This window comes from Vombatus ursinus, unplaced genomic scaffold, assembly GCF_900497805.2.
Source record: "Vombatus ursinus unplaced genomic scaffold, bare-nosed wombat genome assembly UNPS02014768.1, whole genome shotgun sequence".
NCBI lineage: Eukaryota > Metazoa > Chordata > Mammalia > Diprotodontia > Vombatidae > Vombatus > Vombatus ursinus.
Window position 1 is genome coordinate 23,690,387 of NW_020954546.1, and position 23,870 is coordinate 23,714,256.

A 23,870-nucleotide genomic window follows, 5' to 3' on the forward strand; every position below is an offset into this window, starting at 1 on the left:
ATAAAAATCAAGGGATTTCAATCCTCTTTTCACCACCATGTCAAGCATTCTCAAGTAAATGACTCATCTATGAAATAGGGACAGCACTGTTTCCCTCTGGCAGGGATTACATCAAGCCAAGTCAGGTACTGTCAGTGAGTAAATGAGGAGGCCCCCACGGTGGAGGGCCATATAAGTACAAAGCCCAATGGGGAAGGAATTCTCCACCAGAAAACGTCAGCGCGCTCAGAAGCGGTACTCAACAGCTGCCCAAAGAAGGTGTAAGGTTGATTCTTCAGAGCTGGGCCAAACACCCACACCTGCATCCTAAATTACATCCACAGAGGACTAAGGCACATGATTAGGGAGTTTCCAGTTATGGAATATTAAACCAGATCCAGGAAACTTTTCCCTGGACCAGCAAGTGAATCTGGACTACCAATGCCGTGGTGAGGAAGGCTGCTTGCCAATGTTATTCTCACTCTGGCCTGAACAACGGTCTCCAAAAATATCTCAGAGAAATGGGAGCTGATTATACCTCTAAGGGGTCTCCCTCCAACACCCCGATGCTATCTTCTGAAATTTAAGGGGTCCCTTTAATAGAAGCCGCCACAGCAAATCAACAGCCACAGCTAGGGATGCCTGCTATAGAAGAATAAGGCAGAGGTCCACCATTGGAATACTGGAGGCTTCTTGTATGCAGGAAACACACAAATGCATTACCGGAGACAATTCTCCAGCAGGGCAGCTGCTCAAAGCAGGGCTATGATTATCTTGACATTATCTCATCATATGCTATCGAAAACTGCTGACATTCTGTCCCAGAGTCTTTTCCTCCTTTGGGGATAATCAGAGGTAGATGACTTTTCCCGAAAGAAATTTTAGCCTGAGGCAAACCTTTCATGACTTTTTTTTTTTTAAATACAGCCATGAGCAAAATGAATTTCAAGAGGAACCAGGATATTAGGATTTGACATACAGTAGACTGGGCAGTACAATTCTTCAGTTTGCAATTATAGGAATCAGGGCTATCCTACATTCAGTACAGACAAAATTGCAGCAAAAAGACATCCGGCTTCTAGACAGAAAGGAACATTTTAGGAACCCAGACCAATGTCAGGTGCACAAGAGATCAAAGGTGGCAAGCACAGCAGTAAGGTGTCTGAGTTTGTTTTGACATGACACCAAAAAGATGACATCCCAATGTGAGTTACCTTGGTACCCTGGGAAGGGAAAGCCTCTTCAAAATCAGCCAGGATCTGCTGCCCTAACTCAGTCTGGGCTGCCTTTACTCTGTGGGAAAAAGAAGACGTGTCATGGCCTGGCATTGTTTATCATGACAAACTCTCGATTACCTACCTGTTGAATTAGACACAAAATCATAGAACTGGAAGGGCTCTTACGGGGTCGTTCAGTCCCGCCCTGCGTTTTTACAGACAGGAAACTGAGTCCCAGAACGGGAGCCTACCTTCTTCACGGTGACCTAGTTAGAGAGAGCAGAGCCAGGGCTGTGACGGTTTAGCCACCTCCTGTCTGATGCTGGGCTCCCAGCTTACGTTGCTTTAAGGTGTCCTTGGCCTACTCACTGGGGATATTTTCAGGAAATGCCAACTCATTTTAACAGCCTCAATAAAACAAACTAGAAAGGTTGATTTGAAAAAAATAAAAGCTGTACAATGCCAAAGCAGATCTGAATTCTGGCTATCTCTGTTACTAGCCTCCTACTCATTCATCCCAAAAATTACAGGATGCAGGCACTACATTAGATACTGGGGATACAATGATAAAACCAAAATCAAGTGCCACCTTAAAGACCTTAGAAAAAATAACATTTCGTTGATGCCTTTCACTGTTTATATCACAGCCATTTCTGGAAATACTACCACCCGCTCCTGCCTATGAAGTCTTCCAGCCCAACAGACAAAAGCCTTACACAAACCAACCACCACGGGAACTGTATCTAGCAACAGATTGTGGCAAACAGGATCATGTGAAGAGGGAGATGTCAACGAGGGAAACCAGCAAAAGCTTTCTGTAGGAGGAGGCACATGGAACGAGAGCTTTGAGAGAAGCTAATGACTCCCGAAGAGGCAGAGCTGAAGAAGGAGCACCTCCGAGGGATGGGGGGACAGCCTGTCTGCACAAAGGCATGGGGGCAGGAACCGGGATGCTGCACGTAAAGGCGGGAACAGGGCCTGAAATGCCAAAGCGGGAGTTTAGACTGTGTCTTCGAGGCAGGAGGGAACCAGTGGAGACTCCTGGAGCGAGGCTTTCCCAAGGCAGGGAAAAGCCTGGAAGCTGGAAGTCCAATGAAGATCAGAGTGTAAGAGTATGGTTAAGAGGACACAGGCCTGAACTATGGGGGCAGCTGGGGAAGTCCAGAGAAAGGAACTGATACGAGAGATGCGCAGACCGAATCAGCGAGAGCTAACAACTGACTGGTTCTGAGCAGTGACAGAGAGGAAAGCGATGAGGACGGTACCGTGGCGGTGGCCTGGGGAGGAGGAGGGAGGGGTCTTTAGCAGATATTTGGAGGAGGAAAAGGAGTGGATTTAAGGAAGATAAGTTCCATTTAGAGCAGGCTGAGTTTGAAATACTCACGGGACAGACAGAAGGAGAAACAGAGGGAGCCGGGGGAGAGAGACAGAAAGTGAGAAACGCTTCCAAAGAGGCACGCTCGCAAAGGAGATGGGCTCTACTGGTGAGGAAGAAGGGCAGCCCAGGCAGAGGGGATGGCCTTGGCCACAAGGAAAGGAAGGGCTACCTCTTCCTCCAAGTCTGAAGCAAAGGAGGAAATGCTTAAAGAAAGCAGAAGATTTAGAACAAACCCCATGGGAAGTACTACAGAGTATCAAATGGCAAAGAATAAAGATTTCTGTGCAGCAATTAAGGCTAAGTTGAGATTTGTCACATAATTTTGTAGTGGACCCAGTCAGCACAATTGTGTTATTTCCTCCAATGGAACTTTGCAGCACACATGCAGGAGCACAGAAGACAGATGGTGGTGGGCTAAGCCAAGGACGGGGTTTGGCAAAGCAAGAGGGGTAACAGGAGAAAGGAACAAGGGGTCTGAGGGTGGACGAAATGGTTAAAAACAACAGGAAGGTTGTGAAGGGGGAAGGGACCGAGCGAACAGGGAGGGCTGGAGGTACTGGAGGTCGGGATGAAGACAAAGAATGGTCTTTAGAGGAAGACACAAGGCCACGTGGAAGGACAGAAGGTTATGGTTAAGTAATGGTGAGATCCAGGGTATCACTGCGGGTAGCTGAGGCTGACAGAAAGTGGAAGTCATAAGGACTGAGGAGGTTGGCGAACTCACAGCTCCTGGTAGTTGAAGAATGAAGCCCCCAAATATCCTTAGGGCAGGGGCTGGGGTAGGAAGGAAAGTCATATATACCCTTTCAATTTCTGACCTAGAAACTAACAACAGAATCTTCAACTAAATACAAATATGGGGTTTTTCAAAAATGGTAAGACATCTACAAGTGTATAGATGCATTATTTATGGAATCATAGACTTGGCTAGAAGAGACCCTAAGGCCATCTCTTCAAACCCTCTCATTTTACAGATGAGGAAACTAAGGCTCAGGAATGGTAAGTGACTTCACTTAAGTGGTCACAAAGCTAGTAAATGCCAGAGGCAGGATTTGAACTCACATCTTCCTGACTCTAAGCTCAGAACTTTAACCATTAGACCACAATATTTCTTGAGCATATTCACTTACAATTGAGACATCTGAGTGAATAATTAGCTACAGAGAACCAGGAGATCCAATTAGTTTTCCTGAGCTACTTTTTTTTAATCTTCATTACAAGGGATGACTCATGAGGTAGGTGAAGTTAAAAAGCAGAGGGGTGTATTTGGAAATGAATGGGGCAGCGAGGCATTTAAGTGGATAGAGCACAGGACGTCTGAAGTCAGGGAGACCTGAGTTCAAATTGGACCTCAGACAGTTAGTAGCTATGTGACCCCAGGTAAGTCACCCTGTTGGTCTCAGTTTCCTCATCTGTGAAACAGGGATAATAATCATCATCCCAGGATTGTTCTGAAGCTGCAATAAGAAAATAGCTATAAAGTTACTAGGTCTGCATCCCAAAAGAGATGAAAAAAAAAAAGAAAAAGGACCTATATGTACAAAAATATTTACAGCGGCTCTGTTCTGGCAGCAAAGAACTGGAAATTGAGGGGATCCCCATCATTTGAGTGAATGGCTGAACAAGTTATAGTATATGAATGTAATGGAATACTATTGTGCTATAAGAGATGATGAGCAGGATGCTCTCAGAAAAACCTAGAAAGACTTATATGAACTGATGCAAAGTGAAATGCACCGTGTACAAAGTAACAGCAATATTGTAAGACGATCAGCTGTGAATGGCTTAGCTATTCTTGGTAATACAATGATCCAAGAGAACTCTGAAGGACTTATGATGAAAAATGCTTAAGACATTCCCAGACAAAGAACTGATGGTGTCTGAATACAGACTGAAGCATACTTTTTTTTTACTTTCTTTATTTTTCTTGTGGGATTTTTTTTTTTTTTTGGTCTGTGTTTTCTTTCACCACTTAACTATTATGGATACGTTTTGCATGACGACACATGTATAACCTATATCAAATTGCGTGTCCTGTCAATGAGGGAGGGTAGGGAGAGAGAAAGAGAATTTGGAACTCAGAGTTTTAAAAATTTAATTTAAAAACCGTTTTTATATGTAACTGGGGAAAAATGAAATACTAAATAAATTTTTAAAAAAGAAAATAGTTGTAAAGCACTTAGCACAGTACATAGTAAGTACTACATGAAAGTTAATTATTATTATTATGAATGTGCTATAAAAACAAAAGGCATTAATAAGACTTTTTAAAAGAACAGACTATTTAGGGGAAGAGAGTAGTAGGAGCACCCAAAAGGAGACATCCCAAAGGCGCTGAACAAAGCACTTCTCTTTCCTCCTATACCAGTGCCCCATTCTAATCAACCACAAGGACCGAAGGCCCACCTACTGCACAGGAGTCTCCGATTCACAGCTCACAGGGCTCTTAAGATTGTCCAGTGCAACCCCTTCATCTTTGTTTTGTTTTGTTTTGTTTTTTGCTACGCAATGGGGCTAAGTGACTTGCCCAAGGTCACACAGTTAGTGTCAAGTGTCTGAGGCCAGATTTGAACTCAGGTCCTCCTGACTCCAGGGCTGGTAATCTATCCACTGCACCACTTAGCTGCCCTCCCATCTTACAAAGAAGGAAACTTAGGCCTACAGAAGTGATGTGACTTGCCCAAGGTCACACAGATATTCTGTAGCAGGGCTGGGATTTGAACCCAGGTCCTCGGACTCCAATTCAACGCCCTCTCCATGACAGAATACTGGCTCAACCTCATAAACCATAATTACAACACTATATGAATGTGAACTGTTATCACACTAAGCTTCAATGGAACAAAAGGCCCAGAGACTGATGCTGTCTCCCAACACAGAATGAAATCTCCGTGTATCTAAGGTCAGTTTCTCCATATACATCACAAAAAAGTCTGCTCCCTTTCTTTATCTCCACCCCTTTTTTCTGCATTAACTTCAGTAAGTTTCAAATAACAGCTAAGAACCCCAAACCACAATTTCTTTGGCTCAAACTATGAGACTGGCTGGGCCTGGCAACCTGAGATTTTTGAAGAAGGAAGGGGAGGGCGGCTGAAGCAGCCTGTTTTTCCTTGGTACAGTTATAATTATGTCTTATCCTAAATACTTTCCAGGGTTTTTCCACTATCTGCAAAACTTTTCAAACCACACTCATGGATGGGTTTACTGACACCAATGACCTCTTCTTTACCACTTTGTCAAAAAGGACTAGAAATGCCCAAGATTGCTAACTATTGCTAACTAAATCTATGTAAGGAGAGACTTCTCAGGAACACCAAGCGGACAAAGTTTTTGCACAAACAAAATCAATACAGAGAGAATCAACAGAGAAACTATGGATTAGGGGGGAAAGTCTGACAGTCAAGATCTAAAGGGGATTGATGCAAATAAAAGACCAAGAGCCATTCCTCAACAAAGAATATCAATAACTTACAAAGGAAGAAATGCAAACTAGCAACAACTATGTGAAAAAAATGCTCTGAATCATTAATAATAAGAGAAGCATAAGCTGAAGCAGCTCTGAAGTTGTATTTCAATCCTTCCAAAATGGCAAAGAGGAGAAAGGATGGAAAAAAATCAGGTCTGGAATGGTTGGTAAGAAGACAGACACACTAAATATCCTATTGATAGAGATATGACTTTATTTGGAATACAAGGGAATTATTTGAGAGAAGTCACTATGTTGTTCACAACCTTTTTGGTCCAAGGATCTCACTACTGAGTATATAACCCAAGGAAGCTGAAGACAGAAAGCCAGGACACACACACACACACACACACACACAATCTAATGGAATGCTACTGCACCCTAAGAAATGATGAATAAGGAATTCAGTTATTAACTTATTTGTCTTAGTTACTTCGGGTACGTATACTTTTCCCCCTTTAGTAACAAGCATTACTGCAATTATATTTTATATTGTTAGCATCTACTTTGCTCACAGGAGGCACCTAATAAATATACGACGAATCAAATTGAAGGTAGGCTAAGCAAAAGGCTCTAGGGAAGAATTTCCAGGGACTTTCCTTACCTGCTCCCTTCCTGTCCCCCAACCCCTTTGGAAAAGCATAAACAATATAGTCACTTCCATAGCTAGTAGGAGAAAACTACCCTCTGGGAGAGCCCCAACCAGGCTGGAGGCGAAGGGAATATGGAAATAAGCACAAATATTATCTCATTTGATCCTCACAACAACCCATAAGGTAGGTGCTGTTATGATCCTCATTTTACAGTTTTGGAAACTGAGGCAAACAGAGGTTAAGAGACTTGCCCAGGGTGACCCAGCTAGTAAGTGTCTTAAGTCAAATTTGAATCAGATCTTCCTGACTGCACACCCTGTGCTCCATGCACTGTACTATCACTTACTAGAGAGTGAACAGCTTCCTACTCTTAAGGCTGTCATGTGTATCACTGCTGGGCCCAATCCCCATCTGTCACCTATCCTATTCGGCAAGCCTGTGCAATAGGTCTGGGGGTGGACAACTCAAGCCAACAATGGGCTTGGCCCTGCCAGAATACAGAAAGGGAGGTCAAAGTATTAGAGGCGTGACTCCCCTGTTTCCCCCAAGAAGCGTAACCTGCATCCTCTACATAGCTTCTAGAGGCACAACCACTTGGAAGGCCTGACAGTTAACACCTCAACGTCACAGAGTCTCCATCACTAGACACTCTTTAATGATGACAGCACTCTTGTGTAGACTTTTCTGCCAGCATCTGGTACCAGAGGAGATTAAGCTTCACTGCATCCCTGTTTCCAAAGTCACCTGAAGCAACTCGGAAGTCTTATTTCCTTCCTTCCAAAGTGGTAAAGAAGACAAAGGATGGAAAGAGTCAGAGCTGGAATGGATGGAGGAAAGACAGGCACACAAAAAACCCTGCTGGTTGAGCTGTGACTGATGTGGAATGATGCTCCAAATTCCCTTCCTATTTTAGCCATTCAATAGGAAGGGGCAACAATTTCCTCTGCACCAAGATCTGAGGCGGGGGGGGGGTCAATGAACTTAAGCAGGGGTTCCATTTATTTTCCAGGTGATTAGATTCCTATGTGATAAAGTGTCTAATCAGGTTATATCTGAAAGAAGGAAAAAACTCTGAAGGGCAAATTCTTAGCCCGACACATTCAAACTCCCTCCTCAATAAAAATGAATGCACTGGCCTGCATATAGAGAGCTCAATCCATCCACCAAGATTTTATTAAGTGAAGGCTAGATCTGAACTGAGGTCCTCCTAACTCCAAGCCCAAGGTTCTACCCATTAGACACAATATTGTACTCAGCGTCAGAGAAACCTGAGCGCAAATCCAAATTCAGATACTTACTAAATAGATGACCTTGGGCAAGTCATTTAATCTCAGCCTCAGTTTCTTCATCTGTGAATTGGGGATAATAATAGCATCGACCTCACAGGCTGTCGTGAGGATCATCTGAGATAACATTTGTAAAGCTGTTTGCAGACATTAAAGTGCTATGTAAATGCTAACTATTAACCCAGCCACCTTTCCTGGCTGCAACAGAAATTATCCTCTTACCAGATCCAAGGAAAATAAATTAGATCTCCTCCAATAATCCAAATAGGTTTGGCATAATCAAGTGATGTTATGCCAGTATTTTTCACACTTGAGAATGAAAGACTCACTGTGCTGTTTGAAGGTTAGGGCTGAACAGCAGCCTCCTGGGCCTCTGAAGTGGGGGAAGGGCCAAACACAGATGTGGCCTCTGCGCTGCTAAAGGGTGACCTTCTCCCACACACGCCATCAGTTTCCAAAAGAAGAGGGAAGAATAAGAGACGGAGCACAGGGTGGTAGGAAATTATGAAAATATGCTAGTTAGACATCAGCAGAGAAAGTCAGGCTGCCCCTTTCATTACCTTGTGGGTGGCTTCCCCCAAAAGAAAACCGCTGACAAAGTTCACCAGTGAACAAAATGAGCTTCCAAAATTCGAAGCGTTTATTCAGGGAGCAGAAACGTCACTTCAGGCGCTACGTGTTCTAACGGCCAGTTTCTATAAGAGTCTTAACTCAAAATCACAGATTCACAGAATCTTAGAGCTGGAAAGAACCTCTGAGACCATGGAGTCCAGGCGCCTCATATGCAGAAGAGGAAACAGGACCCCCTGAGGTCGAGGGGCCTGCCCAAGATTATAGAGCTAGTGAGTGGGAGGGCCAAGCCTAGAACTCAGGCCTCCTGACTCTTCCCACCCAGACCCTCTCCCACTACCTCCCCAACCTCCCCCAGTCTTCCTTCATTTTGGCTTTTAAAGAGCGTCCTTAAGAAGTCTGTAGTTCAAAAGTATCTGTTTTCAGGAGATTACAAGGCTCTTTCTTTGCATATGCTGATTGATTCCCAGAAACATTTGGTTTCTTGGATATGCCTAAGCCACTAAGACTTGAAATGGAATGACAGAATTCAAAAAAGATTTCCTTCAGTGCCATATTAAACATTTTCCAGCAGGAGAGTCCAAAGAAATCGCTCAGCCCAAATCAAGGCCCATCCACTTCCTCTTCCCAAGCCACAGTGAGCACAACAAACCATTACTTAGGATTTCTACAATTAAGGCAGCAGTGACCTAGTTACTCCAGAGTCAGTCCGACGCCCCTTCCTCCCTGACCCCAATGGCCATTTCTATCATTACCAGATGGCGAGACTAGTATTACGTAAACATAGGAGGGGAAAAATTCAGCAGGGATGGTACTAAAAATAGGAAGCCAGGGCTTCCCTTAAACTTCCAGGACCTCAAAAAAAGCAATAGTAGAGGAGATCTCAAAGCAGACCCCTCCCCCACTGCCTCCCCTCCTCCAAAGCCATTTTACATTCTTTCTGACATTATTTAATCCCACATATTCTTCACTAGCATAGAGGGATTTGCACTGAGGAAGGTTCCCATGAGAACTCAAAGAACTACAAGAGCCACACATTAACAAGTGTTTGGAGCACTGACCTACAGACTTACCCAGCTCAATTTATTTAACTGGTTCCATGAAAAGACTACTTCAGTGAGCAGAACCAGGAGAACAATATACGCAATGACAGCAACAATGGAGATGGAAAGAACAAAAAACAAAACAAAAAAAAGCTGAATGTTTCACAATAATAATGACCGAACTTGACCCCCAAAGACAGGCTGAAAAAAATGGACCTCCCTCCCTCCCTTTGCACAGGTTGGGGCCTAAGCGTATAGGACACTGTATAGGCTACCAGCCCCAATACTGTTTGGGTATTGATCAGTTTGGCTGATCTGCTTTTTTTCCCTCTTCCTTATTCTTTGTTACAAGAGATGGCTTGCTTCAAAGGGGAAGGGGCTTTTATACTATCACTGGAAATGACAGCATTAAAATTTTTTTTAATTAAAACTGGGGAAAAGAAAAAAAAAATAATAGTTCCAGCAAAACAGCATTGTAGAGTAGATAGACCCAAAGTAATAAAGTTATAAATTTACAACTGTATTTGGGGCCATCATACAGAGATTTGGGTGCAATGCATTAATATTAGAAAATGACTTTGAGAAGAATAATGTTATACAGAGAACACCTTTGCTTAGTATTTCTTTTCTAAATTTTTATTGATATCGCTTGCTTTTTACATCATCTTAATTTCCAAATACATTCCTCCCTGCCTTCCCCTGAACAGAAGCTATCCCCTATAATAAAGAATGACAGACAGAAAAAGAGCAGATCAACAAAACTAATCACATGACTGTGACCCTGCTCTGTACCAACAGGCCTCCCCCTGGAAGGAGGGAAGTGTACTTTCTTATCTCTTGGTCAGAGCCAAGCGTGGTCATGCTAAGGCCTCCGTGCTGTTTAGCTTTTTTTGTTCTTCGGTTAGGTTACTGTGCTCACTGTCTATGCGGTTTTCCTGGTTCTGCTTAGTTTACTGCATCAGTTCATATAAGTCTTTCCATGCTTCTCTGTGTTCTTCACAGAAAAATGCTTTGTTCCTTTCAAGAGAAGCAGCTCCATGCAGTGACAGCAGCCCTACCTTACGTATACAACCTGGTTTTGCTGCTTACCCCTGATGTGATCTTGGACCAGACGCTTCACCTCTAAAGGTATCAGTTTCCTCACCTACATAATGAGGGGGCCCTTGAGGTCCCTTCCACCTCCAAACCCTATGACTTATTACAGCAAAGTGACTCAACCAAAACCTACTGCCCCAGGGCCTCTCAAATATAAACACCTCCTATGTGCCAGGCACACTCTAGGCCCTGGGGATATAAAAAATGTCTGCCCTCAAGGAAACAGAATGTGAGAGAGTGATATTAGGACACAGATAAGTAAATAGACGGTAATCTGAAGAAGCAAACATAGCAATAACCACTAGGGCAATCAGGGAAGATACAGAGAAGTGTGACATCACAGAGGAAAGAATGCTACATGAGAATCAGAGGACCTGGGTTCCATGATTACTAAGCATTTACTAAGCACCTACTATGTGCCAGCCAATGTGATAAACCAGGACATACAAAGATAAAAATAAAAACAGCTCGTGTCCTCAAGAAGCTTAAGCTTGCCCAAGGACACAAATGTCAAACAGGCAATGGACAAGGATGTGGACACACTACAGGGCTCCCCTCTCGCCTGCTGCCCACTGGACCCTGAGGCTGCCACCCCTCTTTGATGTTTCCTACGGTTTTTCCTCCTTCCTTCAGTAGCTCTCAAAGCACTTTGTGTTGATTCTCAGTTCCATCACTAGCTTAGTCTGTTTGAGACGGACAATAGCAATGCTGAAGGGCTGGAGAGGATGGGAGAGTAAGGAAGGGGAAACTCCCATGGCATTACTCAAACCCCAAATAGAGAGGCCTGCAGCAACCTGGCCTGACAGGAGAGAACAGGGCTGACGATGAGATTCACTGCTGGATGCCAACCCCCTGCTTCCCTCTTTACCACAAAATTTGTTTTCATCTGCCTGTTAATTACAATTGTGTCTGCATTTTCATCCCAGCCATTTATGCAACAGGCATTAAAGCAAACAGAAAGAAATGTTAAAGTGACAGACCTCCCTTTTCCCCATCCCCTTCTGAAAGTCTTAATCAAACCTCTCTCTAAGCCTCTCTCAAATTCATCTGCTGGAGCTGAGGCTGGGACAGGGGAAAGGCTGCCAAAGAGCACTGCCCATGTGTTGTGCCATGTGTACTAAACATCCATTAACGGGAATAATTGAGAATTGTCTACACATCCAAGAAAACGTCACCAACACCATCTATGCCAGGCAATTTTCCAATCCTCCACCAGAAGCTTTCTCCAGTGTCCGCCTCACCATGGTGTGGACAGGACCCTCCTGCATTCACAAAGGCCATGCCAGCCGAGTGTGAGCTCTGACAGGCCCTAATGAGCAGGATGGGCCAGCAACAATCTCTCTGTCTTGGCTCTGAGGACGTAAAGCTCATCACCAGAACATCTGGCTACCAAGGGATGGATGTATCCAACTACAGCATCTCAGAAAGACCACTTATTAAAGAGTGGAAGGGTTTCCATCTGTGTTGGTGGAAATAAAGGATGCTTAAATTATTCAAGGAATTTTCTAATAACAGCTGCCTCTGGTGATTACTTAAAGCCCTCTAGAATTAGCCAAGTGGGAAGGATCCCCACCCCCAACATAAATAACTGCCTGCCACCTCAAAAATCCCTGTAAATAAGCCAGAAGTGATCAGATAGGCCTCCTCAGAGGGTCTACAGAAAAGACTGAATGCCTAATAACCATAGGAAAGAATGCTCCTATGCAAATCAAAACAACCCAGATATTTTAATACAGCAAAGTGTCAAAGATGACAAAGACAGGAATGTGCACATTGAAGGGACAGAGAGGCATATTACTGCATTATTGGTGGAAGTGTGAAGTGATATAACCATTTTGGAAAGCAACCTGGAATTATACGAATAAAGTGACTAAAATGTGCATACTCTATGACTCAGAGAGTCTATTGGTGGGCACAGAGTACAAGAAAGTCATTGACCAAAAAAAATGGCTCTGTGTACACCAAAATCTTTACAATAGCCCCTTCCTCGACAGCACTGGCTTGGAAACAAAGTGGATGCTCATAGATTGGGGAACGGACTAACAAATTACAGTACATGAATGTAATGGAATATGACTAATGTGATGGAATATGACGATTGTGATGAAGCCAGAGAAGTTGAAAACATCGACGCATTACTGATGCAAAGTGAAGTGATGTAAACAGAACCAGCAAGACGACACACACAATGACTGCAACAACGTAAGTGGAAAGAACCACCCCGACAATCCTTTAACAACCGAATGTTACTATCATGTAAAGAAGAAACTGAGCACTAAAGAAGAGGCGTGAGAACACAGCTCCCTCCATCCTTTTACAAAAGTCCATGGGTGTGAAGTGCTATGGGTCATATCAGACTTTTTCTTGATGTGTTGGTCAGTTTTACTAATATTTTTTTCTCAAGGACATCTCATTCTCTGGAAACTGCAGGGGCCACAGAAGCCCCAGTTGGGAAGTTGGGATCCTCCTGGAGATAGTGAGGTGATTCCCAAGAGGCCCACTGGTGGTATACACTATAAAAATGTGGCAAGACAGGGACTGTTTCAGCCCTCCTCTACTGAGAGGACCCAGAAGGAGAGTCCTACTATCTCCCTCTCACCTCAAACCCCCTCCTCTTCCAAACTCCTGGATTTCTGTGGAGGGGAGGACGCCACCATCAGAGGATTGCTCAGGCTCAGCCTTGTCTCCTCCCTCTCACCTGATGGGCTGGTCTTTTCTGTTCTCCCTCCACAAGATCTCCTGCATATATTGCTCTTCTCAACGAGTAGGGCCACTACCCTACCTCTGGCTCTCGCCACCTCTCATCTGGATCTTTGCAACGGCGTCCCTGCCTCAAGTCTTTGCGCACTCCAATCCATTCACTGCCAAAGTGACTTTCTAAGGCTTATATCTGACCATGTCACTCCCATATTCAATAAACTCCAGTGGTTTCCCATCATGCCTAGGATCAAATATCAACTCCTTAGTTTGGTGTTCAAGGTCCTTCACAACCTGACATCAATCCACCTTCTCAGCCTGACTCTACATTACTTCCCACTCCACACAGTCAAACAAGTCCAGCCAAACTGGCCTTCTGGCTATTGCTCAGACACAACATTCCACCTTCCATGTCCGCGTCCTCGTACTGGCCGTCCCCTATGCCTGACATGCGCTTTCTCCTTGTCTCGGCTTCTTACCATTCTTAGTTTCCTGAAAAACTCAGCTGAAAGGCTACCTTCTACCTTCTACCATTAAGCCTTTCCTGATCATTCCCCTGCCCTCTAGTCCCCGCCAAAAATTTTTTTACTTTGTATTTGTGTAAATTTTTTGTATAAACATATATGTGCCTGATGTCTCTATCAATAAAATGGAAGCTCCTTGAGGGTAGGGACTATCTCATGTTTATTTGTCTTTGTATCCCCAAAGCCTAGCCCAGTGCCTGCCCCTAGTAGGCTTTTAATAAATTGACTGATTTGATTATCTAGGCTATTTGGCAGTGATTTTAAGGAAAAAAAGATGTACACGAAGGGGTGAGAAAGTGTCAAACCATACAAAAGCCTTAAAACTCTCTCAATCTTAATGACAGCTAATTATTTTGGGGAATTTTAATCCTGAAGAATCAAGCCTATTAAAAATATAATCTTAAGATCTATGCTGAGTACAACCAACAATAGTTTAAACCAACAATAATTTAAAAATCAAAAACGAAACTATAACACAGCAAGTTTTCTCACTTAGAAAAACAATTTGGGAAAATAAGAAAGATTAAAGAAAAACAAAATGCTAACCACCTAGAAACTACATTTACTTAAATTTTTGTAATTAATAGATAGAAATGAACAAAAAACAAATTATCTTCAGCTATCCATTCTGGACAACAACAAACCAAGTACATTCACTGATTTATTCATTTAGATTATTTATTGACTCCTGCAATATGTAGCAACTGGGAGATATTTTTCAATAAGAGATAGAGGGTCCCTGCCCACTGGGAGCTTCCAGTCTAGCAACGGTCTAAGACGTGGCTAATAAACAATGGTTAACATAAGTGTATCAAAGAGTTCTAAAACAAAGTACCTGTGAGGTCCAAGAGAGCAGGCTGTCACCTAGAAGGCTTCATGGACGAGGTAGCCTTTGAGATGGGCTTAAGAAGATACACAGGAGATCCAAAGGCCAGGAAGAGAAGGAGGCTATCCCAGGAATAGGGATAAAAAAGGAGCAAGGGCAGAGAGGAAGTAAAGCCTAGTGAGTGGCCCAAGGGAGCAGAATAACCCAGTTTGGCGTGTCAAAGTCCGTGAGATAAACTATAGGTAATGCCAGAAAGCCAAGGGCCTGAATGCCAGGCAAAGGAGGCCAGCAAAGGTTACTGAAGAGTTTTAAGCAATGGAAAGAAGCTTATTTTGACAGCAGCACGGCCTGGAGGGAGATAAGAATGGAGACAGGAAGACCTGTTAGTAGGCAATAGTAATGGAAGTCTATCCTAAGATGGAAAGGGAAGGTGGTAGGAAGAGTAGAGAACAGGGAAGGGACTTCTGAGATGTTACAGGAGTAGAATCAATGAGAAGGGTAAGCAACTTGATATGAAAAACAAGGAAGAAAGAAGAGTCAAAAGAACCCCAACCTTTCAAACATGGCTGACCGAGCGAATGGAGGAGCCCCCAAGAGAAAAGTCTGAGACCAGGAGGAAGATGAGGGTGAAGAGGAAAGATACCAGTTTGGAATTAGACAAGTTGAGCCTGAAGTACATCCAAGCAGACATATTCTGGGGGCAGCTGGAGGCTGTCTCCAATCACAAAAAGCCAAGAAAAGAGGTCAGACAGACATTTGGGAGTCATTGGTGTGGAGGTGGAAGCCGAGGCCATGGGAGGGAACGAGATGGCAAACGAAGAGTACAGACAGAAGAGAAGCAGGCCAAGGACAGACCTAAGGGGAACACGGAAGACTTCATGCTATTGGAAAAGTTAACTGTTGTAACATATCTCCTAAGTGCCTTTCCCTATGGGAAGAGAATTCCCTCCAACGGTATTTTACCTCTCTGAAAGTTGCCGAATCTGTGGAATCCCCATGTACTTGTGAAAGTGTTCCAAGACGTTCACCACACCCTGTAGAAGGTTGGCAACTTCTCCATACTGTCGTCGCCTTGTCATGGCTCTGCAAGGAAAATCAGAAATTAAGAGACCCAGGATATCACCAACAGAGGAAAGCCTATTCTGGTCTGTAATTATGAGAAATATTTTCTAGGGTGTATCAAAATTCATTTATACACTACACTAAGACTGCACATTTTAGTCAACATTCCTTGCCAAGAGAGATTATCTTTTTCTAAGGTGACTACTGAGGTCAACTGAGCCAATGTCAATTAAAAAATGTTCATGAAATCAACAGTAAAACTTGGCAAGGAGGAATAAATGATCAGTTTCCAAATCCTTCAATAAGTCTTCATTTCCAAACCGTGGATTCATGCTTTACTAGTCCCTGGACGAGGCACTTAACAGAGCAGTATCAAATTCAAGCCAAGGTGTCAAGTTCATATTGCTTGAACGAATTCAACTAGATGAAAAATACCAGTTTCTGGGAAGAAACCGAAGAATAATACCCAAGGGGAGCCAAGTGGGTCTACCAATCCCCTCCCCAGTTATCAATTAAACCAACCACAAAAGGACGAGCCAGGGAGCCAATAGGGCATAGGCAAAATGGCCATATGTGAACTCAGGTCCTCCTGACTCCGGGGCTGGTGCTCTATGCACCACGTCACCTAGCCGCCCTGGCATACCTGCTTTGTCCTATCTTCCTTCCCCCCTCCTCCTAAGGTAGGCACAGCCACTAGATTTCCTTTATGCTATACTGAGGCACCAGAAACACTGCTGGCTTAAGAGAGAGTCAAGAGTGCAACAGACAAGAAAATGACACTGTCAGAATCTTAGTTTTATTGGAATCACTCATGAGAAAATCAAGCTTGCAAATGGCTCATCCTTTTCATGCTGTTTCCAAAGGTCCCACGAATCAGGCTGCAGAATCACAACCTAGGACCACTGTCTTTGCAATCCTCGGTGCTGAGACACACAATGAACTACATAAATGGCCCTCAGCTCTGCTGGACGTGCACAGAAAAACGTGCTGAGGCGGGTGCTGCCAGTGCGAAATCAAGCATCTGCACAGCCACTTTTACCTGTGGAGCATCAGTCCACCGGGGACAAATGAGCCCCCAGTCAAAAGGACGAGTGGATGGATGCTTGAGACGTCCAGCCAACAGAGGAAGGCGCCATGAAGTCGCTGAGGCCTACACAACCTGGCTGGGTCATTGCCAGAGCACTGAGCATGCCCAGAATGGAAAGCGCTAGAGGCTCAGGTGACTTACTCAAGGGAATCCACACCTCCTGCCAACATGTGCAGGTGGTTCAGTGTGGTTATGGAAGTGGTCAGGTGGCGTTTGGCGTGGTCTAGCTGCTTGATGTCCCGCGTGATTTCCTTAACCTAAATGGTGAAAAACAAAATGAAAATGAATCAGAGAGCACAGAAGAGAGGCGTCATCTCAGCACAAGAGCAGCTGCCCTTGAAAAAGGATTCAAGGTGACAACGGAGGCTGGGCCAGGCCAAAGGAAGACTATCCAATAAACTCATCTAGCATAAGATGGAGCTCCTTCAAATTAAAAAAAACCTCCTCAAAGATATTATTATAATATTCCCATTGTGCTGATTGGCAAAATACCCTTTAAAAAGATAGTGAATTCACTCTAGAAAGGTAGTAAGATGTGCTGAAAAGAACACTGGGGAGTCGAGTGATAGTGGACAAACTGCTTATCAGTAACTCAACAAGCTTTTGCTGAACACCTACTACGTGCTAGGAACTGTGCTAAGCCCTGGGGACTTAAGAATGGGTATCTAAATAACTGAGTACACACAAGACTGGGGGAGCAGATGGAGAGTTATCTCAGAGAAGACTTTACTTCCCTGGCTCAGTTTCCTCATCTATAAAATTAGATTACTCACAGGGATTACTCTTAGGGATGGAGCAAAAAAAGCGCTTTGGACCAGAGCTATCAGGATGGTTGAGCAGCAGTGTGGCCACCCTTCTGACATACTTGCTGGGAAAGTTCCCACAGCAGCCCTTCCTAGTTCCCTGATGGGGTTAAAAGAACCCAAGGCACAGAAATCTGGGGGCAGGACAATGTTTGAGGTGTAACAACTTGGTTTCTCATCTTCTGACTGAGGGTTCTCCTCCCCAAAAACAAGTCACCAGGGAGCCTTTCACTCATACTAAGCTCAAATGAGAAGTCAGAGAGAAGAAAGGATAACTGGGGGAGAGCCCCAGATTGTTAGATGTGTTTGTGAGGATGGATGATATCTTCCCTCGGGCATTTCTGCTCCACTGGCTTGTCAGTTTGTTGAGTAAGCTGGCATTGACTTGGTCCTGGGCAGACCAACCTTCACTAAACCAGCAGACACAAGATTATTTTGTCAAAGAGAATGAATCATAGAACCCTAGTCTCAGAGTCCTAGTGCTGGCAGGACCTCAGAGGTCAACTCTTTCATTTTACAGTTAGAGGAAACTGAGGCCCAAGGAGATGAAGCAACTTGCCCAAGGTTACACTTGTAATAAGTATCAGGTCATTTATTAATTCCTTTGAGTGCTGTCTTTCCGGGAAAGAGCCTGACTATAGCCTAAAGGGCACCCTTCGCCACAGAAGAGTGCTGCTTAGTAAATAAGCTCCATAATGAGAGCTGTGTCTGCTTAAAAAACAGCATGTTCAGAGTCAGAGCACTCCCACCTCAGCCAGAACACTAACAGGGACAACAAATTGAAATCAGAAGGTTGATGGGAAGGAGACTGAGAAAAGAGACCTTGGTGGTCCCTGGCACGATTCAATGAGTGGCCTGACAGGGCCCCTGCCCAACCACAGTCCTCCGGGTTCATCCAACGTCCTCTGGAAGGGCACTGACAGTATGCCAGCATCTCCATCTTCATTTTCAGCTGTGAGGCAGAACCTCGGGGTTCTCTTGCTCCTGGAGGACATTCTGCTTCTTCATCTTTTCTCTTACAAATTCACATTCCTTACTGATTGCCTACAACTATCATTCAGTGGTTGCTTACCTCTGGGGCAAAATATTTATGCTCTTCCCTCCCAAGGAAGACTCCTCTCTTTCTGACCTTTCCTGTGGTTCAGTTACTAACAGCCCCTCACACTGCCCAGGGAACAAGTCATAGGAAGAGCTCGTCCTTCTAAGGGATAAAAGGAAAAAGTCCTCACAGAATCAAATCACTGCAGAGCTGGAGAGTTAACCTTTTTCAGAGCTAGAAGAAAGCCCACAGGCCCTCCAGTCCAACTGTCTTCTTTCACTAAGGCCCAGCAAGATGAAATCACTTCCATGAGGTCACCCAGGTCATAAAAAGGCAGAGATGGGATTCACACCCAGGTTCTCTCACTCCAAACCTGGCACTCTATGCACCGCACCCGGCTGTCTCAACCTCCTCATTTCACAAAGTAAGATTTATGAAAAATGATTTTTCTGAGGAATCATTATCTTGGAAACTCAGAGTTTCCCCATCCCCCTTTACTTCTAAGTTCAGTCCTTCATCAGAAGGACATTAAGATGTAATCTAAATGGATCTATTCCTGCTCATTATGTTACCTAGACAGGTCTGGGAGAATGTTGATTCCTCCCTATTGTCAAGACAGGTGATACGGAAATAGATGCCTCTTTGACCAAGATTGAGTGACCTGGGTCACTTGAATGGCATCCCTTGGGAACACCTACTCTTTGAAGGGCATATGATGCTATACCTCCAAACCCCCAAACTGAGTCAGTTCTGAACTAGTCCCCTTAGGGGGGTCCAGTTTTGGACTGAACTCCCATGCAATGCATGTCAAGCTAGCTTGAGAGAAATTAAACCGTGGACCCACAAACTCTGATTTTGTTTGTCTCTTTCTTAGAGCTGACTGTTTCAAACTGGGGTTCTGTGGGGTTCACAGATTCAATGACTTGTCTAAGGCTACAGAGCTAGTTAGGAGCAGAGTTGTGACAAGCCAGGTCTCTTGACACTGCCCCCCTCCCCCCCACTACTGATGCTGCCTCCCAAGACCTTTCAGAACATAAAGGAATCCTCCTTCAGGATGACACATGTGAAAGATGGTTACCCCGTTTCTGCTTGAATACTTTCCATGACAGAGGGCTCATTCAATTTTGGGAATCCAACCTTGGAGCTGCTGGAATAAAGAGGTCATCATCCCTCTGTACTATGGCCTGTTAAGACCATATCTGGACTGTGTCACCCCAAGGCAGCAGAGTTTAGGAAGGATATTGATAAGCCGGAAAGCATGATGCTTAAGGGCCTTGAGCCCACACCTGGTAGGAACAGCACCTGTTTAATAGTGGCCGGCTGTCTTCTCCTCAAGGGGGCAGGAAGGCAGGGAGGCTATCCTTAGGCTTTGGTCAATTCTGGATAGTAAAGTTTGAACCACTGGTGGGGCTTCTGTGTCACCTGAGTCATAAAAAGCCCAGCCTATGGGGAGCTGGTGCTCCTACGGTCTAGTGGCATTGCAAATGTCATGAGGCCCATCTTTCTGCTCAGTAATCGCACTGTGGCAAATGGGAATGTGGAAACAGAAACAAAAGGGTGACTATTCACCTGAATCAATGCTGTATCCTTTTTGCTTTTTTTCTGGTTGAGTAAACTTCTCTTTGTTAAATATTTCATGGCTTGAAGCATGTCTCATTACATTCCAATCCCAAGCCTGAGTACTGGCCCAGTCTGAAGGAGGCCTGGCCCAGAAAGTTTCCTGTTATTCTGAAGGATTGAGTCAGAATTACCTTAGGGCTGATCTTGGGGCTGAAGTGGGGAAAGGGTGATTTGGAGGCAAGGGAGCATTGACTGGATGAGTGGATGGCACCTTGTGGCAAAACCAGGGGTTCTGTTTTTCTTGCCTTTTTAATCAAGAGAGTGAGGGTGGGAGGGAAAAATTTCAGATCTGAAGACAAAATAAAACTTATTTGTTTTTTAAAAAGGAAGAAAGAAAAACAGTCCTGTCCCTCAAGGAACTTACACTCCACTGGGATGGGATACACTCTGTATACAAATGACAATCTGAGGAAGAAAGGGCAAGGTGTAACAAATAAGGAGAAATCAGGCTACATCCTGTACAGGTGGCCCATGAGCTGAGCCTTGAATGGGGCCAGGAATTCTCTCTAGAAGGTGGAAATGAGGAGGGAATGCATTCCAGGGATGGGGATCAGTCCATGCAAAGGCACAGAGATGGAAGGCCAAATTTGGGTACTGGCAAGCAGGTCAGTCTGGCTGCAATGCAGAGAGTGTGAAGGGAAGTACCATGGAACCAGACTGTAAAGGGCTTAGACACCTCAATTATATTTAGTCAGCTGAGAAACATGTGAAATCAATGAAAACTGCAGGAATTAACCAAAAGCTGTAAGACAGTGTTACCTTAAAGACAGGGAGAGAAGGAAGTTTCCCTTCCGGAAAGAGCTGCAAGTGTAGGAGGGCAGGGACAAACAGCCACCTGTGAAGTTGGTGTGGAATGCATTTCCAGGGGCTGGCTCTACACTGAAGGGGTGGGGGGCAGCAGCCCCTCGGCTGACAGGAAGTGGGGGAGGAGGCCCATTAAGAAGCAAGGCTGGATTTGAGGCAGCCAGCCTCGACTGATTAAAAAAAAAATGTGGAGTACCACACTCACCATTTGCTCTGATTTTTCGGCTTTGTCTTTGATATCCTTAATTTTGCCGAAGAGCTGCTGGATGGCTTTTTGAGCCTCTTCCAGTGCCTAAAATAAAAGGAATCCATGAATGGGTAGGAAAAAACAGGAAATGCAAAGCTCCATCAACTACCAGGCCAGTCTGTTTCTGCCTTGAAGGCAAAGTGCCTTTGCTCGATCCCCTGTATCTTATCAGACAATAACTCAGTAACTGATACTGAATGCTGACCACCATGTGCGCAGACCAGGGCTTAGGTCTTTCAGGGCACCAGTCATTCAAATGGCTGAGGCTTCATCCCTTCTTCCTCTAAGAAAAGAGGCAGGGGACTTCTGGGACAGAATCTTGTGTACGTTCTCAGATCATGGTCATAGTGTTGGCTGTTTTGTGCTCAACAGCTTTTCTTTGTTAAAAGGCAGAGGGTACAGTTGACAGAATATTTCCAGAAATGACTATAATGTAATAAGACTTAAATAAATAAATTTTATTTAAATAAAACTTATTTCAATAAATAATAAATAATTATTCTTATACTTATTTCAATAAAATAAAACTTACATTAATATTTAATATTTATAAATATAAAATAAATTACAAATTATAAAAATAATTATAAAATAAATTTTAAAACTTATTTTAAAATTTAATATTTCAATAAAACTTATTTCAAAATAAAAAGGCCCTATCACTTTTATACAGTGAGAGCAACCAGCCATGGCTGGGGTGGAGCAGCCCCTTAAGGTGCCCCCTTCAAATACAGCAGAGAAGGAGCAGGGAAGGGGGAGGAAGGAGGAGGAGAAGACAAGAGGCTTCTGGATGCTGATAGATCCAGGATGGAACCTCTTTACGCTACCAGGAAGGGGTGGGCACTGCTAGGGCTGGGGTGTTCCTTCATCTGTCCTGCCCCATCTGGGGGCCACTGTGTGGGCCATACAATAGCAGAGGGGCCCTATGCAAGCAAGCCAAAGGTTTCCAGGAAAACGAAACGCTTGCAGAAATGGATACCACACCTTACAAAGGATGATCCACAGCAGCTCACCCAAGTGGAAAAAACCAGTGTGGGAACTGTGTGGGACTAAACGAACACACATGGAGAGCGTGGATGGTTCTGATGGACGATATCAGCCAAACAAAGAAATTGCAACTTCATTTTGACCAAAGCGCACTGTTTACTTTGGATTCGGGAGCAGAGCTTCTGAAACTGTGCTGGCAAGCCCTTTATAAACAGCAAATATGATCACAAATGTAGAATGTGGATAATAAAGTACTCTAAAGGGTATCAAACAGGAAATCTATTCAATGCTAGCACAGTTTAATTTGTATTCTTAAAAGAAAAAAAAGACGAGAAAGGCCACCAGAGAATGCACGGAATCTGGATTTGGAAGATCTGGATTCAAGGTGAAGATGTGTATGAGATCAGGCAAGTTTGGTGACTTCTAAAGTCATCTGTAAAGGGGGGGTTGACCGAGGTGACTTCTTAGCTTCTTTCCAGCTCTGGATCTGTGACCATTCTTTTTTCCCACCATGGTCCCATCTTCAGGAGTTCACAACATAAATTACACCAGGAGAGCAAGTGTGGGGTGAAGATAATGGCTTCAGTTCTAGACACAGTGGGTCTGAGGTATCAGATACATAGATGGAGAAGCTTGGCAGACAACTGGAAATCATCCTGTATCTCTCCTGCCCCATCACTGCTTCGCTTCTCTTCTAACCCTCCTCTTCTAACCGACCTCAACATTCAACTGAAATGGATTTCTCCAAAGTTACCAATGACCCCCTAATTACCAAATACGACTGTCTTTTGTCAGTCCTAAGTCTTCTCAATCTAATGGCTGCATTTGACACTGCTGATAGCCCTCTTTTCCTGAATATTCTCTCCTCCCTAGGTTTTCATGACATTACTCTTTCTTGTTGCTCTTCGGTCTCCTGGATGTACCACAGGCAACTCAAAACTCAACATATTAAAAACAGAATCCGTTAACCCTTTCCCCAGAACCATTCCCTCTTTAAAATTTCCCATTACTGTCAAAGGCACCACCCTACTCCTGGTCACTCAGGTTTGAAATCTTGGCGCCACCCTCAACTCCTCACACTCATCCACCCTCAAATCCAATCTGGTGCCAAATCTTGTCTTTTCTGGCTCTCATATTTCCCCTTTGGTACTCCCATAATCACCACCCTACTGCCTGAGGCCCTAATCACCTTGGTCTTCCTAATCACTCCTGGCTCCCTCCACACAGCTGCCAAGTACAGATCTGGCCGTGTCACTCTCTCCTCTCAATGAATGCCAGTGGCTCCCTATTTCCTTCAGGATCAAATATAAAGCCCTCTGGTTGGTACTTAAATCTCTTCACAATCTGGCCCCTTCCCACATTTCTAATCTTGTACTCAACTTCCTTCTGCGAACTTTACAAATGAGCCATGCTGGCCAACTTGCCTTTCCTCAACACGACACTCCCATCTTCCATCTCTGGGCCTTTGCTCTGGCTGTCCCCCCTCCCTCCAGCCCTCATGCCTTCGATGTTCTGGCCCCTCACCTATGCGTCTTAAAAGCACTTAT

At 44.2% G+C, this 23,870-nt stretch overlaps 1 protein-coding gene across 3 annotated transcripts in view; it reads right to left on the reverse strand.

The window, feature by feature from the left end:
• The window catches only part of VPS53 (VPS53, GARP complex subunit), a 135,176-nt gene that overhangs the window by 66,444 nt on the left and 44,862 nt on the right, over nucleotides 1-23,870 (reverse strand). For all 3 annotated transcript variants that reach the window (XM_027861786.1, XM_027861788.1, XM_027861787.1), the window contains exons 5-8: nucleotides 21,295-21,381; nucleotides 16,965-17,080; nucleotides 15,638-15,757; nucleotides 1,194-1,272 (exon numbers count right to left, since the gene is read on the reverse strand). In XM_027861786.1, the coding sequence (XP_027717587.1) occupies nucleotides 1,194-1,272; nucleotides 15,638-15,757; nucleotides 16,965-17,080; nucleotides 21,295-21,381 (402 nt within the window). The remainder of the gene's footprint in view (nucleotides 1-1,193; nucleotides 1,273-15,637; nucleotides 15,758-16,964; nucleotides 17,081-21,294; nucleotides 21,382-23,870) is intronic.